Source organism: Rhinolophus sinicus, linkage group LG06, assembly GCF_036562045.2.
Source record: "Rhinolophus sinicus isolate RSC01 linkage group LG06, ASM3656204v1, whole genome shotgun sequence".
Taxonomy (NCBI): Eukaryota; Metazoa; Chordata; class Mammalia; order Chiroptera; family Rhinolophidae; genus Rhinolophus; species Rhinolophus sinicus.
Window position 1 is genome coordinate 124,182,176 of NC_133756.1, and position 13,926 is coordinate 124,196,101.

Consider the following 13,926-nt stretch of genomic DNA (forward strand, 5'->3'; position numbering starts at 1 on the left):
TATAAAATAACAGCAGATGTTTTCTGGCAACTTTTTTGCTAGGTTGAAAATTAATCCTATTCTTAAAACATATACAATATTATATTAGTTACAAATCCATTGTCCATTACATTGATATGTACATTCTTTTAAATTATATGTTCATATGTGAATTTTCAAATAAACAAATAGCAAAAAAGTCCAGAAAAAAATTATAATTTATAATTCAAAATTAAAACAATTTTGAATATTTATTATAAATGCCAAAGTTCAAAATGCATTTATAGTATTTTGTTAAAAATGAAATACGTGACTAGTGTACCCAGAAAAATACAGGAACACTCAAAAGCAGTTGAATTTTAGATGCACTTATCTCAATCAAGGTAAGTAAATTGCTTCAAGCATACTGATTTCTGGTTACAGTGTATCTGACTAATTATTTGAAATTTACCTGAATGAGAAACTTTAGAGGTCAGTCAGTTCTCTGTAGTCCATCTTTGTGACCATAAGTGGCTTTCAAGGCTATAGAAAATACCATTTTTGGTTATCCTGACCCTGTGGTTTAAACAGTCTCCCTCTCCCCCCACCACCCCTCTCACACACTAGGAAGTTTTTTTAACCATTAACCATTCAAGAACACTGGTTGAGCACCTACCAAGTGTGTCCCTGAGGGGACACGTGGGAGCCATAAACTAAGCAAAGATGTCTTCCTTCCCTAGCCACACAGTGTAAAATAGCAACCTTTACTCCCTGCCTCTGACTCCCATCTCCCTGGTTTATTTTTGCCATTACGCTCATCACCAACTGAAATAATGCATGTTTATTTGGGTTTTATGCTTATTGTCTAACTCCCCCTTCTGGAATGTAAGCTCCAGGAGGACAGGAACTTTGTTCAGTTCTTTGCTGTAGTCTCAGTGCCTAAAACAGACAAATGACATAACAGATGCTAAACCAACATTTATTGAATAGATAGAGAAATACTAAAATGAGGAAAACCCAGACTCTGCCCTTAAGGAATATAGTGTCTGAAGAAAAAAATAAAGTACAAGAGAATCGAGGGCCCCACAATTAATCCATAGCTTTTGTGGAATTTTGAGGCCCCCTATAGGATTGGGAATATCATCAGATTGAGGAACCGGGCTCTTACCCTGACTCTGCCACTACCTTGAAGAGGAGTGTCTGCCTCTCCCTGCACTTACCAACTCTCCCCTGTATGGTTGGTAACAGGAAAACAACCCTGGACATCTCTTCCGCTCTTACATGGGTGCTTCTCTGATTTGTTCATAGAAAACTGCAAGCTGCTGGGCTTCCCCTCCACTCATATGACAGCCAGGCTGAAGGGGGCCTGGAATAGTGGTGGGCAGCCACGTAGGAGGCACACATGCTGCCTGAGTCCTTGGGGCCAGCCACTCCCAAGCAGAGCTAATCGGCTTCCCCCCAGTCCAGATGCTCTTCCAAAGCCCCTCTCTGGGCAGAACACCTCATTTCTCTCCTCTTCTTCTCCCTCGCCACCCAGACCTACTCCCCCTGTCCCCAGCATCCTATTCACTGTCAGGCCCATGGATCTTTCAAATCTGGAGTCCCTTTGGCCTCAGAAAGTTCATCTCAACTGACACTGCTCTAGCTCACTACCTCTTTTCCTCCCCTTCAGCCTCCGTCCGTCGTTAAATGGTCTCTTGACTGACTTCTCCAATGTCTCCCTCATACCTCTGCCCAAATAATATCATCCTCCCTCCCAGAATCTTCAGGGTCTCCTCTTATCTGTGCAACAAAATGCCCACTTCTCAGGCTGGCATTTAGGGAAAACCAGAGTGGGAACAGTGCTCTAGAAATTTACAGAGGGAAAAATTACTCCTGAATGGAGACGGAGAGTGAAAACTCATAATCACAGGGTGTCATGGACAGAAAGGAGGAAGGCTGACTTGCTCAAATCAAAGGTATTCAGTGACGTCTGAGCACCAGAATGGAGGCCTACTGGTCTTTCTATGATGCTTGAAAACCAGCAGAATTTCCCAGTGGGACATGAGGAAGACAACGTTAGCAGAGAGTAAAAGGCAAGTTGATTTAGTGAGTTTGGCCATAGTGATATATTAAAATCAAATATCTGTATTAACTTTAATAATTATATTTTAGATGTCAAAAAATCTTCTAAAATTAGTATAGACTCTGCAGGGAAAAAAAACATTTAAGTTCCATTTCTAATAGACAAAGTATATATATTAAGTTTCAAGTATATAAAAAATAACTTTTAAAAATATGGTAATTTAGAGTATCCTATTAAAAATAGGCTTCAGGGGGCTGATAAAGTTATGGAACAAATCTCAATTGCTGACTTCATGAGAAATTTAAAAACAACCACCACAACCTGAATGCTCCATCTTTTCCCTTTAACATGCACTGCACTGAAGCTGACCTAACTCACTGACGTGTGCTTCTGGCTCTAGTGCTAACTCTCTGTGTGATTTCGGGCAAATCACTCCCTCTTCTGGGTTTCATCCTTCTACATGACTGGCCTTATTTCTGAACACCTCCCAGCCCCACTACAAACCTCTAGGAATTGTTAATTAGTGCAAGCAAACAACTACTAGTTCTAACCGTTATCCAAATGATTGAATACGTGAACATGAAACAGGTAGTTGGCTCTTACCTGAGCACTGAGCTGTCACTTGATAGGCATCTCCAGTTATCAATAAGAACTATAAATGGAAACCCACTAACAGGTACATAAGCAGAACCTGACCTATTTATTGACTGCCTCTAATTTTCATTCCATTTAATAAGATATTTCACTTCTTCAGTTAAAAAAAAATCTCTCCCCTAAACTCAGTTCAGTGAGTCAATGGACTGATTTTATAACACTATGTGGCATTGAATTGTCTGCCTTGGGAGAATCCATCTCTGGAGAACTTACACTTAATTTATGTAGACTTTCCCATGTGGACATAAGAAAGCTCAACTGCACAAACTTGGAGCAACACTTTTTCAGGTTTCTACAGGGAATAAACACCTCTTGTCAAGAGACTTAATTCCACCATGGCCTCCCCCATTAAGAAATGAAAGCAGAGGCTGAGTGAAAGTTAGTAAATAGGCAGAGTGAAGAAGGGAGAAAGGGATGAGGCTGTGAGCAAATGTAAGCTGATCTAGATGGAAGGTCTAATTGCATGGGGTAAACAGTCTCTGCAATGATAGGAAACACATCGAGGCAAGTTGATTGCAGTTACTTTGTGGAAAGCCTAGATATCATTACTAAAATGTTTTATGTTTTCTAGTGGAAATATGGAAACTGAAAATTTGGTGTGGGGAGGAGTCATTTCATTCAGATGATTTTATAGTTGGAGCTTTTTAACTTGAAGTCAAAAACATCTAGCTCTACGACTGAGCAAATAGGTAACTTCTCTGGCTAAAATAAAGATAATGTTGTTAATCTCGCAGGGATTGTGTAAGAACTAGGGGACTCAGAGTTCCGTGTGTACTGAACAGTCAGTGAGACCACGGACTCAGTCCCAGCAGAATGCAGGGGTGCGTGAGTCTGCAGGCGTGGCTTTATCCAGAACTCGGATGATGTAACCAGGACCTGGGTTCCCTTTCTCTGTTTCTCGTTTCTGCTTTCCTAGAGTAGGTTCCATTCTCAAGGAAGTTTTCCCCTCCTAAAGGCACCTGGCTGCCAATAACACTTAGGGATACATTCTCTCTAATCTGTGTCTTGTGGACATACCAGTTATCCTGTGGGGAAACAGGTTCTCATTCACCAAAACCAATCAAAGGACTCCTCCCATATTGTTCACTGTAGTAAGATCACATACAAAACCATAAACCAGATCCTACGACTGTGACTAAATGGGAAATGCTGCCTAACGTGCACTTTTCATGGTCCCCCCCTCATAATTTGGACTAGCATCTATCTCAACTATGCATATCTAAAAAGGTTTAATCAAAAAAATTACCCAAGAACAATGAAGGTACTGTTGGCAGGGGAAGGAGGCAATGAATGAAGGCGAGTCAACACTCAAATGTCCCTATACATACGAGAAAACACATTGTCTACATTAAATTATTGTATGGATACAGGAGAAAGATGAAAGCTTTCAACTAATCAAATTAATTGTTGTGGCAAGACAGGCTGGAAGGACATAAAGGGAGGTGTTGAGCCTTCCTTACACAAACTTAGGGGCATGGCAGTGTGACCTAGAAAGTGTGGGCAGGTGGCCTAGGCCGTGAAACTCAGGCCTGGCCAATCAGAGAAGTTCATCTTCCAGACCACAGAGATTATTCAAGACTTGGCACGTACCCAGGATCAGGTCAGAACCCTCCCCCAACTTCCCTGCGAGAGCTGTCAGTAAAGACTCTTTTCTTCCTTTGGAATTATTGATGGTAAGAATGGTTTAAATTGAAGCCCCTTATGGCCATTTCTCTGACACGTAAGGTTCACTTTCTGAAAAAAAGAGCAAAAGGTAACTATAAAAAGAACGACAGGAACGAGAGTGGAACCCCTGACGACATTGTCAGAAAGAGCCAGACGTACCTAGAACTACAAGTCATTTTTTTTTTCTTTAAATGAATACAGTAAGTCATTTAATTTTTGCTTAAGTTAGTTTGTATTGAATGTGAATCTTAAGGAAAATGATGTCTAAACCTCCACTGGATGGTAGATCCACTTTTTTTAATAGACCTCCTTGGCCCCAAGAAAATCCAGCAATATGGCTGGGTACCTGTTTCATTGTTCCCAAATTCTCTATGATATTCAGGAGTTGGTCTGCTGAAGACATCCAACCTCTTTAGGGGGCACCGCAGCCTAGCTCAGTGGGTATACCAACCAGCTTCTTCAGTAATTCAGTACAAATTGCTCTTTAAATAAGTACATGCACACACATACTGTTTCTTACATATTCTATATGAACATGCAATCTTTGTGTTCAACATGCTATATATATAGTTACCAAATATATGGCTGCCAAACTTCCTATGAGAAGAGTTACGATAATTGGTGTAGTGATGTACCAACTTGACCTCCCAGGTCTGAATTCCCTTGGAATCAGGTGTCTGGGCACAGCAAGCAAATTGCTGGGATTGGTATACATGGAAACAACTTGTGAGGAGCATGACAACAATAAAAATGCATGAGAAGCAAAAAGAGAAGTGTCTGTAACTTTCTTTGTGGCACTGAGAGTCCAAGGCAACATCAGCGCACTCGGCTCCCCGGAGCCAACAGTGACTGTTGGGGTAGGGGCAGGTTTGCGGTGCCTGCACCAAGCCTGAGGGCATCTACAACTGTGGGCGGAGGGGTGGGAACCCAGCCATGAATGGGGCTCCTGACTGAACTTGTTTCTTCATCTATGAAATGAGGGTTGGGCACTGACCACACATAGGTCTATAATTACTTTTCCTCTTCTTTTTTATACAGAGGGAACCGAGGCAGAAAATGAGACTATGAGTTAGCACTTGGAGCTGACTGATCTTTCCAAAACCAAAAGTCAGTTAATGGTACAGCTGGGACAACAGTGGCATGTTATTAGCAAAGAGGTAAGTCAAGTCACAGTAGAGCTTCTAAGACCAAAGGTCTGTGACAAGCCATGGCTCCTTTCCAACATGGAAATTCTAGAAGTTTCTAGAAAGATGGTCAGCTACTATTTATTTAAGCAGCAATTGATCACAAATATAGAGTCAAAGGGACATTCCATTATACCACAGTACAGTATTTCCTTTAAAAGTTGACATTGATATGGTTCACTTTATCCAATCTTATAGAGTGAGCACAATCCACATTTTATTATATTAAGTTTATTTTATAGAAAACAATCAAATGTCAGGGGTTCACGCCAAATGTGAGGCGTTCATGCTTGGTTACTGATAACCACATATAAGAGGAGCTCCTGAAATAAGACTACGCTATAGAAAGTTACAGACAGCCTAGGGGTGCTAAATAACTGTACTTGAGCCATTGTCTTCTGATCCTCTGTCTGCTTCCTTCCACTCCTAGTGCCCATTAGTCTAATCTCAGGTCTCTGCATTCCTTTCTACTCTGTCTTCCCCACTCTCCTGTCCCTCCACCCCACCGTCCTCCCTCAGCTCTGGTGTCCCCATTTCTGTGCTTCCCATCCCACCACTCGCACCTTCCTTGTCTCTAGTTCCTCTGCCTTCTGTCCTTCTGCCTTCTCCATTAGAAGCCTTTTTGTGTCCCTGCTCTATTACCTTTGTCCTCAATTGGACGTTTTTGCTGCTCTTTCTATTACTCAAGCTGGTTTTGACAGATAATGAGTTCTTGCTGCAGGAGTTCTTTTCATTTGAATGTCTCACCCTAAGCTCTGCACCACTTATCTGAACACTCCTTACCAGATTCTTTATTTTAGAGTCATATAGGGAGAATTCCAAATCCCAGGGCCTGTTATGCTTTATAGAGCTCATCAGTTCTTTGAAATTCTTCAGATCCTGACTTATCAATGGGGAAATTTTGAAGCAGAACTTTAGCTCAAAGTTCGAGGAGCTCTCTTTTTTTGATATGTCCAATAAAAACTGCATACTGAGGGTCATCTCTTCATTCCCCGCCTCCTGCTTTTCATCCAGCAGCCTGTTCACTTCTCTGAGGGACTCTTCCCCCAGCTGGCCCTGGTCCTCTTTTACCAGGTAGGACATGGCATGGAAAAATTCCTGGAAGCTAATGTGGCGGAAGCTGTAGAACTTCTTGATGTTAAGTCCCTCTTGGTAATCGATGCTGCTCAGGAAAGCAGCAAGGCTGGGCCCATCTAAATTGTGCTTCCTGAGCTCAGCTTCTTCAAACAGGAACCTCTGGTGTTGGATCCCCTCAGCTGCCAGGGAGCACAGACCTCTCAGAACCATGCGTCGGGTGAGCTCGGAGCAGCCCTCCTTGTCATTGGGCGGCAGGAAGGTGGAGACATAGGCCATGAAGATGTCAGTGCTGTTACTGGGAGACTCTGAGAGCACTCCGCCCCTCTCCATCTGCCCCTTCAGCCAGGAGCAGACCACCCAGCAAATGCCTGGAATCTGACATGCTTTGGAGAGAACGTCACTTCCTTGTACAATGTCAGTGGCATTTTTGATTTGCTCCTCATCTGTGAAATAGGATCTGAAATACTTCATCCTCTCATTTTCAGAGAAGCCTAGGATGTGGACGTGGCGCGGTTGCTTCAGCAAGGCCTCCAGGTTCCGCAAAGCCAGGGGCCGAGTTGTGATGAGAAGAGAGCATGTGGGCAGCACCTCTCTCCTAATTAGACGGTGCAGCATGTCCTCTATGGGAGTGGGCCCTGGCCTCTTCAGCCTCTCCGCAAAGGACCGCTGCAGCTCATCGTAGCCGTCCAGGATGAACAGGAGCCTCTCTGGCTGCTGCCTCCGAATCTCTGCGACAGGCGCTTTATTGTCCCCACAGCACCAGATAAGGAGCTGGTCCAATGTGCTCTCCGGCAGCAGGACCACTTCTCTGCAGCTCACATAAAATACATAATCAAACTGGCCTGGGTACAGGGTTCCAGTGGCCCAGTCCAGCACCATTTTTCTGGCCAGTGTTGTCTTTCCAGTGCCAGCGGACCCCTGTATCACCACTGTGGGTGGGCCTTGGTCAGGCCCTTCCCTTGGAGCAAATAGATCTTCCACCTTCAGCTCCTCCTCCAGGGTGGGGCTCCCAGGGCTGGGCTTGGCCACCAGGAGCAGCTGGTTGTACCGGTGGTTGACGCCCTCTTCTTGCCTCTCCTCTAGGCAGCGCACGTGCTCTCGGTATATTTCTCTGTAATCTGAGTCAGACAGTGGGATATTAGGTAGTGAAATACGAATGAAAAAGAACAAAATGGCCCGTCGAACTCTGGACTCTGCTCTTCATCTTCTATGCTCTCTAACTTATATCTCCCTGAAAGTTGTAATTCTAGCTTCATGGGGAGGGACCACTGTACATGTGTATGAGTGTGTGCATGTCTGTGTCTGTGTGTGCGCGCACGCATGTGCATGTGTAATGTTCATGTGCACATCTATATAAGTGCAAGGGTACGTTTAGCATGTGTGACTATCTGTGGGAAGGGAGTGAAGGTTGGTATCCATGCGTGCTTGTGGGAGTGTCCTTATGGAAGCTTGTGTACTTTTGTGTAGAGAAGGCATGGCAGCGTGCATCAGCAAGTATGTGTAAGAATATGTGTGTGTGCAAAAGTCTCTATGCGTGAATATCTGAGTATTCACATAAACTGTCCCCATTTAAAATGGTGAGAACGGAGACGACAAAGGAAAGGTGAAGCCATAGGAGCCTGTTCTAAGTAAAGGTCGAGCCAGATGCTGTAAAGATAAACCAGCTTCTGTGTAAGAGCCACAGCTCTGAGTCTATGGAACCTCCCATCTCTATGTCGGAGGAGCCGATGGAGGGGGCACCGGCACCAACAGACCCTCTGTTCTCTTCAGTGCCCCACGAGAAGGGACAAGAGGCCACTTAGGCTCCACGCCCACCCTCTAGAGTGCCATCAGTCCACCAGTTCCTCAAGAGAGCAGGGTGCTGGAGCAGGCTATCCTCTCTGAGAAGCTGCCGGAACTGCCTGCCACAGAGCAGCGAGGGAAATGTCTCACCCCCACGCCCTGATGCCATGTCTCTGGTTACAGAAACCCCTTCACCAGCATCATCCCCAATCTCTAAGCCCCTTTCTTCATACTCCCCCTTCTCTGGCACTAAACCTGAAGATGGGGGTGGGCATTATGGCCATAAGATACCCTAATCTTTCCATAAATAAATCCCCACCTGGGCCCAGGCCCTTCACCCCACAGTTGTCAAGAGTGTTTAACTGGAGACCACGAGGACCCTCAGGCACTGGGGTTTCCAGGCAAGGGCAAAAGACAAGAGTGAAAGAAGGCGTAAATGACAGGCATGGGAGTTTCTGGAAATGGCATGGGGGAGGGGAAGTCCCAGTGCCACCCTGACCTCCCCTTGTCCGCTGCTGTACTCACCATTTAGACAAAAAGAACTGAGCTGGTCCACGAGTTCTAGCAGGTTCATGACCCTCAGGACATTGAGCACCACTTTCAGAGCGTCCTGTGCTCCGTACATCAGAATCAGCCGAGAAGCCAAATCCACCCGACTCAGGCCCTCCAGCTCTCCACGGGCCAGCCCCTGGCCCTTAAGCAGGGTTCTATCCAGTAAGTGGAATTTTAATATCTTGAAGTTGTTTTCCTCAAGGTCACGCAAGGCCCAGAGCAATGCGTCCCGTGCGTTGCCAGCCAGAGCCATAGTATTTGGAGTGAAGGCTCAAGTTCAGACCTGTGACCTAGAGAATGAGGGATAAGAGGAAAGGAGAGGAGAGGTTCGCTGCTGAGGGAACTACAGCCTGACGGTACCTCAGTGTGCCCCGCTTTCTGGCTGCTCAGCAAGCTGCTGAGCGCAAGGCAGGGAGTGATGACATACGTGCCAAGTTCCAAGGAAGGTAAGTGGATGAGACAGCAGGAGGTATTCCTCGTCAGTCCCTGCTGTGCCTCTTTTCCAGCAGATGTGTGCTGTGTGGCAGATAGAAAGAAGTGAGGTATGTGGGTGTGTTGATCTGTATTTATTTTGTCTATCTCCTCCCTTCCTCCCACACAGTGTTTATCAAGCCCTGTCTTCCTCCTCAGACAGTTTGTGTTAAGAAAAAAATATATTGCGGGACTGCTGAAGTACGGCAAAAAGGTTAAAACCCTACAGTCATCAGCCCATTGGCCCTCATACATCAGCCTCATGTACTCATTCACACACAGCATTTCAAAGCTGGAAGTCTTCTCATTCCGATAAAGAGACAAGTTCAAATCATGATTTTTTAAAAAAAGCTGATTTTGTGCTGGGTGATTTACATATATTATCCCTTTTGATCATCACAGAAACTGTCTTGGGGATCCCTCCAGATGAGAAATTTGACAGAGAAAACTGGTTTTCCAGAATTTTCCAGAGCTAGACCAGTGGGCATAAATTCAGAATTTAAATCCTGGTCAATGACCTGGGTAAACAGAAAGAGATGAAAAGACAAAGACATAGTAGACAAGCAGAGAAATCAGGTCGTTGCACTAAATGCTACCTGAAACTAGAACGATTTGTAGAGGATAAAGCAGAAGAGAAAGGAGAACAGGGTCTTGAGTTGTGTTTAAGATACAGAACTAAATATTGGCAGATTGGCCACCCTCAGAAGAAGAAAAGCAACAACTGATTGAAAGCTTTCAGAGTCCAGAATTACACCTGGGATCTAAAGCCACTGGGGAATCCATCTTGGTAGTAAAATATCTGAGAGTCAGCAAAAGGTGTTTGGGAATGGGGAGAGTTACTGAGATTCAAATATCAGCATTTTGACTGCATACCAAAAGGAGAGAGAAAATATTAAAAATATGTTTGTTAGGATACAGAGACTTTGGCTGCAAGTTTGTAAACGCAGGCCAGTTGATGCAGGAGCAGTTTACAATAAAGCCTCAGGCTGCCCTGTGAATCTCCTGTTGTGAGAGCTAATTCAGGTAAGAACAAGAAAAGAGAGCACTAGAGCCTGCCAAGAAGTGCAGTCAAGGTGGTTCAGTCGGGTTAGGCTGGGAAAGCTGGAAGGGAGGCCGAGCCGATGAGCTTCCTGCTGCAGGAGCCCGACAAATAGGTCCTGGGAACTGAACTGAAACAAATCCCTTTTTCTGATCAGACAGCTTCCCAAGCCAGGCCTGGGTCCACTTAACCCAAACCCATAGTTTGCTCTGCTTGGTGATGTTGGTATTAAAAGGCTGGGTGCGACTACCCAGACACCCTCTGATACCCAGCAGGCCCTAGGACATGTGGGGCTAGGACAGATGAAGACCCCCAGAGCAGCAGAGAAACACAAACACCCACACATTCCCTCGGACTGTCAGTGGATGGACACTGCTCACCAAACGAGAACTTGACCTCATTCCTCCACATACTGAAGTTGAAAAACAAGGGAGGAGCCGAAGGGATAAACTCTTCTGTCACCAAGAGAAAAGAGGCCCAGCACACCCTCCATCTCCCTCTCTGAAACACCAGCCCTTTTCTACAACCTGACTCCAGGCCAAGCTGGGGCTACTTGACTCGTGAGACAAAGGAATGGGGGCACTGTCACCACCACATCCTCAGCCATGGCCTCCTTTCTTTTAGTTGTTGAAAGCACTAGAAGATATGCACCACCAAAGTGAAAAAGGAGGAAGTCAGAAGCTCCACGAAACAAGGAGCCAAACAGTCCTTGAAGGCCTGGTCAGAGGGCCTGTAGCACTGACTGCGCAGGAAACCCTGACAGCGGAATGGGGTTCTCAGAAAGACTGTCTCCAAGGAAAACAAGGATTGACCAATTAGCTGGTGCCACTGGCCTTCAGAAAGATCCTACCGACAGGCTATTAGACGGTATGGGAAAAACTAACAACACCAAGAAAACTCAACAAATGAAAGTAAAACGAGGAAATTACTAGCTCTAGAAAAAAAACATGACAAAGGACAACAAAAAAGAAAGTCAGAAGTTTACATAATAGTTAACCACAACATTCAGATGTGAATGATGTTTGCATAGAAATAATAACGTGACCACTGAATATTTACCTAGCTAAAATGGAAAATATAACCATACTGGAAGGATTCGGTAGTAGTGGAAAGAAAGCACTGGCATAGGAAGTCCACAGATAATGCCTACAATGGGTGAATCAAAAGGTAGCAGTATACATGCATTTACAAGTGCAGAGATGTAAGAAGAAACAGTTTAAAATCTAAGGTAGCTATTTGGGGGTAGTGGGGGAAGGGGGTGGACCAGAAAACTACTGTATTTGAAGCATAAGCTTTTTAATGCTAATTGACTTTTTAAACTATGAGCATGTGTCACTTGATAAAATAAAAATTAACAATGAAAGGATAGAAGGTAAAGAAATGGAGTTAACACACATTGATGCAAAAAGAAAAAAAACGCATATATAGACAAATATTTCAAGAAGTTTGGCAACAAAAGGAATTGGTGATTTTGAGGTGATGAGGAATTAAGTCACGGTTTTGTTTGTTTTTAACATGGGAGAGGGTGGCAAATGCTGACCAAAAATATGAAAAATCCAACAGAAAGGTCAAGTTAGAAACGCTAGAGGGAGAGAGAAGTACTAGAGGAGACGATTGAGAGTGTGGATTGGGATAGAATTCAAAGCCTTTGGCAGGAGGATGGACGGAACAGCCTCCATTCATGCCCGAGGAAAGTGAGAGACATTGTTTGGCAGAGCAAGGTAGGTGTACGGGGTTTGTGGTCAGAAGATGAGGATAATCATGTCTGGCGGTCCCTATATCCTGCACAAAGGATGAGTAAGAGCATCCCTTAAGGGTGGAGGACTGGCTTGGGAGGGCTGTGAGGTGGTTCTCTCCCAGGTACCTTTCCTCCCACTCCAGGGCCCCCAGTGCCCATTGCTCAAGCAAGTTCTCCCAGAGTCCAGGAAAACAGGCAGGAATGGGAATTGTCCCAGAGCCTTAACCAAACTGTGGCTAGAGACAAGCAAGACAGCAAAGAACCAAGCCCAAGAGACCAAGATGGGAAAATGGAGTGAGACACAGCCACGTAGACCATGTGACAGAAGACACGAGTAAAGCCACTTACTGTGAAGACTTTCAGGTCTGCCTCCCCTAGAAGGCTCCAGGTCTGGAGATCACAGGGCCAGGGACTGAGAATCACACCTAAAGGAAGTAGAAATGATATGCAAAAGCACCGATATTAATTGGAGGCTAGAGGCAGGAAATGAAATGAAACCTCCCTCCCTATTAACCCTGGCCTGGCTGTGGGCAGAACTGACAACTGGTATAACAGTCCCAAAAAGGGAAGAGGTGGAGACAAAAGAAACAGAGACCAAGGATGGAAACAGTCAGTTAAGAGATACAAAGAGGCACAAGAGAGAAATGAGCAGACAAAACAAAGTCAGAGAGAAACAGAGACAGACAGATGAAGCTAGCTGATGGGTATGGATCTCTCTCTCTCTCTCTCTCTCTCTCTCTCTCTCTCTCTCTCTCTCTCCTCAAACACACACACATTTATACACTCACTCTATAAATAGGGTTCTGCCTGCCGGGATCCCTCAGCATCCTGGATGTACGACTATGCATTCCCTTGTCCTGGCCAATCAGCATCCCTAGGAAGACAATGCCAGTGATCACCCTCCTCCTGCCCCTGAGCTATGTGGCTGGAGAAAAATACAAAAGCTGACCAGATCCTTGAGGTCTCCAGGCTCAGCTGGACCCTTCCATAATTGATCAACGCCTTTGATTGCTCACTCTGGGCCCTTCTTCCAAATATTGCCCATTGCTCCAAGGCTGAACCCCATTCATCCATTGTCATTCTCAGCAGATCACTTTGCCTCCACTTCCCTGAGAAAAACATCATTTGACAAGAGCTCCTGCAACTCCCTTCTCTCTCCAATTCAAAGTGTCTCCGATTCTTCATCCTTTTTTTCCTTTTCTACCAGAGAGAAAGGTCTTTAGACCATCGATATAAAGGCAAAGTTGAGGGTGAAGTGTCCACACCCAACTCAAATCAACATATGAATGGGAAGTTCAAGGTTGTGCACGGTCTGGTCGGGACAGCAACACCTCTTCATTGGGAATGGTTCTGTCCTCTGAATTTCTCCCCATGGAATGATCTCAGGGCACCACCCTGGGCTACGGCAGACCCCCATGTGGCACCCATAAGGGAGGCCATATCCCGGAGTCACTCTCCAACATATCCCTCATCCTACCAAAGACCATTTCTCTCATCTAGGTTTCTCTATTTGGATCCCCCTTCCTGCTTTGTTTCATTAGATAGCTTCCCTTGCTCACACTTGTGTATTCGATCTTTCTCCCTCCTTGAGATTCTTACTCTTCGTTTAAAATATACTTAAAACTCTTCCAGCCTAAACTGTCCCCCTTTCCACAGCTACTGCCTTAAATGTCTCTTTTCCTTCCCAGCAGCCTCCTTGAGACAGTAGCCACCACTTACTGCCATCAATTCAAACTGACCA

General features: G+C 45.0%; 1 protein-coding gene across 1 annotated transcript; it reads right to left on the reverse strand.

Moving 5' to 3' along the window:
* Window positions 1–5,386: 5,386 nt before the first annotated feature.
* Window positions 5,387–12,642, reverse strand: NLRP10 (NLR family pyrin domain containing 10). The gene is given in 5 exon segments (XM_074335942.1): window positions 5,387–6,151; window positions 6,153–6,204; window positions 6,207–7,721; window positions 8,911–9,453; window positions 12,534–12,642. Coding segments are annotated over 4 exon segments (2,025 nt in total). The 5' UTR covers window positions 9,191–9,453; window positions 12,534–12,642; the 3' UTR covers window positions 5,387–5,973.
* Window positions 12,643–13,926: the final 1,284 nt, after the last annotated feature.